Source organism: Parus major, unplaced genomic scaffold (assembly GCF_001522545.3).
Source record: "Parus major isolate Abel unplaced genomic scaffold, Parus_major1.1 Scaffold372, whole genome shotgun sequence".
Taxonomy (NCBI): Eukaryota; Metazoa; Chordata; class Aves; order Passeriformes; family Paridae; genus Parus; species Parus major.
In genome coordinates this window covers 13,890-16,496 of record NW_015379296.1, presented here as the reverse complement: position 1 = coordinate 16,496, position 2,607 = coordinate 13,890, and the positions used below count along the sequence as shown (strand labels likewise).

The 2,607-nt window shown below is 60.1% G+C and overlaps 1 protein-coding gene across 1 annotated transcript in view; it reads left to right on the top strand.

Annotated features, from left to right (window-relative positions):
- DCTN1 (dynactin subunit 1) overlaps positions 1-2,607 on the top strand; it is a 61,153-nt gene that overhangs the window by 53,853 nt on the left and 4,693 nt on the right. The window contains exons 21-24 of the mRNA XM_033511592.1: positions 9-137; positions 1,562-1,704; positions 1,932-2,098; positions 2,430-2,454. Coding sequence (XP_033367483.1) covers positions 9-137; positions 1,562-1,704; positions 1,932-2,098; positions 2,430-2,454 — 464 coding nt within the window. The remainder of the gene's footprint in view (positions 1-8; positions 138-1,561; positions 1,705-1,931; positions 2,099-2,429; positions 2,455-2,607) is intronic.

Below are 2,607 nucleotides of genomic sequence, written 5' to 3'. Positions count from 1 at the left end.
TGGTGCAGCCCACGCCGCCGGCGGAGCTGCGGGCGGCCGCGCTGCGGGCGGAGATCACGGATGCCGAGGGGCTGGGGCTGAAGCTGGAGGACAGGGAGACGGTAATTAAGGAGCTGAAGAAGTCCCTCAAGATCAAGGTGAGGTGTTCCTCGCTGATCCCTGCTCTCCTGGCTCCTCCTCACCCATCCCTGCTGGTCCCTCACCCATCCCTGCCTCCTTCTCATTGATTCCTGCCTCTTCTTCATCATTTCCTGCCTGTCCTTCATCAATCCCTGCCTCTTCCTCACAAATCCCTGCCTTCTCATCGATCCCTGCCTCCTCCTCATTGATTCCTGCCTCTTCTTCATCAATCCCAGCCTGTCCTTCATCAATCCCTGCCTCCTCCTCATCAATCCCAGCCTCTTCCTCACCCATCCCTGCTGGTCCCTCACCCATTCCTGCCTCCTCCTCATCAATCCCTGCCTCTTCTTCATCAATCCCAGCCTGTCCTTCATCAGTCTCTGCCTCTTCCTCACCCATTCCTGCCTCCTTCTCATCGATCCCTGCCTTCTCATCGATCCCTGCCTCCTCCTCACCAATCCCTGCCTCTTCCGCATCAATTCCTTCCTGTTTCTCACCAATCCCTGCCTCCTCCTCATCAATCCCAGCCTCTTCCTCACCCATCCCTGCTGGTCCCTCACCCATTCCTGCCTCCTTCTCATTGATTCCTGCCTCTTCCTCATCATTTCCTGCCTGTCCTTCATCAATCCCAGCCTGTCCTTCATCAGTCTCTGCCTCTTCCTCACCCATTCCTGCCTGTCCTTCATCAATCCCTGCCTCCTCATCGATTCCTGCCTCTTCCTCATCAATCCCTGCCTCCTCCTCACCAATCCCTGCCTCTTCCTCATCGATCCCTGCCTCTTCCTCATCGATCCCTGCCTCTTCCTCACCCATCCCTGTCTGTTCTTCATCAATCCCTGCCTCCTTCTCATTGGTTCCTGCCTCTTCCTCATCATTTCCTACCTGTTCTTCATCAATCCCTGCCTCCTCATCAATCCCTGCCTCCTCATCGATTCCTGCCTCTTCCTCACCCATCCCTGCCTGTCCTTCATCAATCCCTGCCTGTTCCTCATTGATTCCTCCCTGTTTCTCATCGATTCCTGCCTGTCCTTCATCAATCCCTGCCTCTTCCTCATTGATTCCTACGTGTTCCTCACCAGTTCCTGCCTGTTCCTTATCAATCCCTGCCTGTTCCTTATCAATCCCTGCCTCCTCATCACTCCCAGCCTCTTCCTCACCCATCCCAGCCTGTTCCCCGCCCATCCCCACCTTCCTGCCAGCTGTGGGATTCCCCTCCACGCTCCTGGTGCCTCCGTGCCTGTGGAGATGCCGATCCCAAGCCCCATCCACATCTCCCGGGGATGTTTTTCCGTGGGCAGGGAGGTGCTGCCGTCCACACCTTGCCCCTGCCGTGTTGTGGGGTGCTCAGGGCGGGAGCTGGGAGCTGTTCTGGGCTCCAGCCGTGGGTGCTGGTGATCTGGGGGGCTCTCCCAGCTCCCTGCTTCCCTCCCTGCCGCTCCAGGGCGAGGAGCTCAGCGAGGCCAACGTGCGGCTCAGCCTCCTGGAGAAGAAGCTAGACAGCGCCTCCAAGGACGCCGATGACCGCGTGGAGAAGATCCAGACCAAGCTGGACGAGACCCAGACGCTGCTCAAAAAGAAGGAGAAGTAAGTTTGGAACGGGGCTGGGGGTGTGAAGCTGGGGGAGCTCATCCAGAGGAAGCCAGGGAGCTGCTCCAAGAGCTGGAGCCAGGCTGGGAGAGCTGGGAATGTTCCCCTGGAGAAGGGAAAATTGCAGGGAATGCTGAGAGTCCCTGCAGGGGCTCCAGGAGAGCTGGAGACGAGGATAAGGGATCCTGGCCTCACACACCCCTCCCTCCGTGTGCTCTTCCCAGGGAGTTTGAGGAGACCATGGACGCTCTCCAGGCTGACATCGACCAGCTGGAGTCGGAGAAGGTGGAGCTGAAGCAGCGCCTGAACAACCAGTCCAAGCGGACGATCGAGGGGCTGCGGGGGTCCCCGGCCTCGGGCGTGGCCTCCATCGTGTCCGGCATCGCCGGAGGTGAGCGGGGACAGCTCACCAGGAGCTCCAGGGCTGCTGTGGGATGGGAATTTGGGAATGGTGCTCCCACGGCAGCTGCTGGCTCCCCCGGAGCCACAGCCTCTCGGTATTCCCCGTCCTGGCTCCCAGGGATGTTTCTGGAATGTTGTGTTGCCAAAGGAGCGGCCCCAGGGGTCCTGCCTGGGTCACTCCCAGCTGCTGGGAATGGGCTCGGTCCCAGATGTGGCCGTGGGGTCCCGGAGCTGCTCCAGCCACGGCTCCTGTCCCACCCAACCCGGGGCTTTAATCCCAATTTCTCTTGTCTCTCCCGGCCTCTCTCCCTGTGCTGCAGAGGAACAGCAGCGAGGTACGGACACACCCTGCATGCAGCCCCCCGAGCATGGCGGGGAAACCAAACCCCAAACCTGGGATCCGCCTGGGAAGGGAGGGATGAGCACGGGGCTGTGGTGGATGTGGATTGGGGTGACCTGGAGAGCCTTGGGAAGGGGCACTGGGAGCTGCTGGGAGCT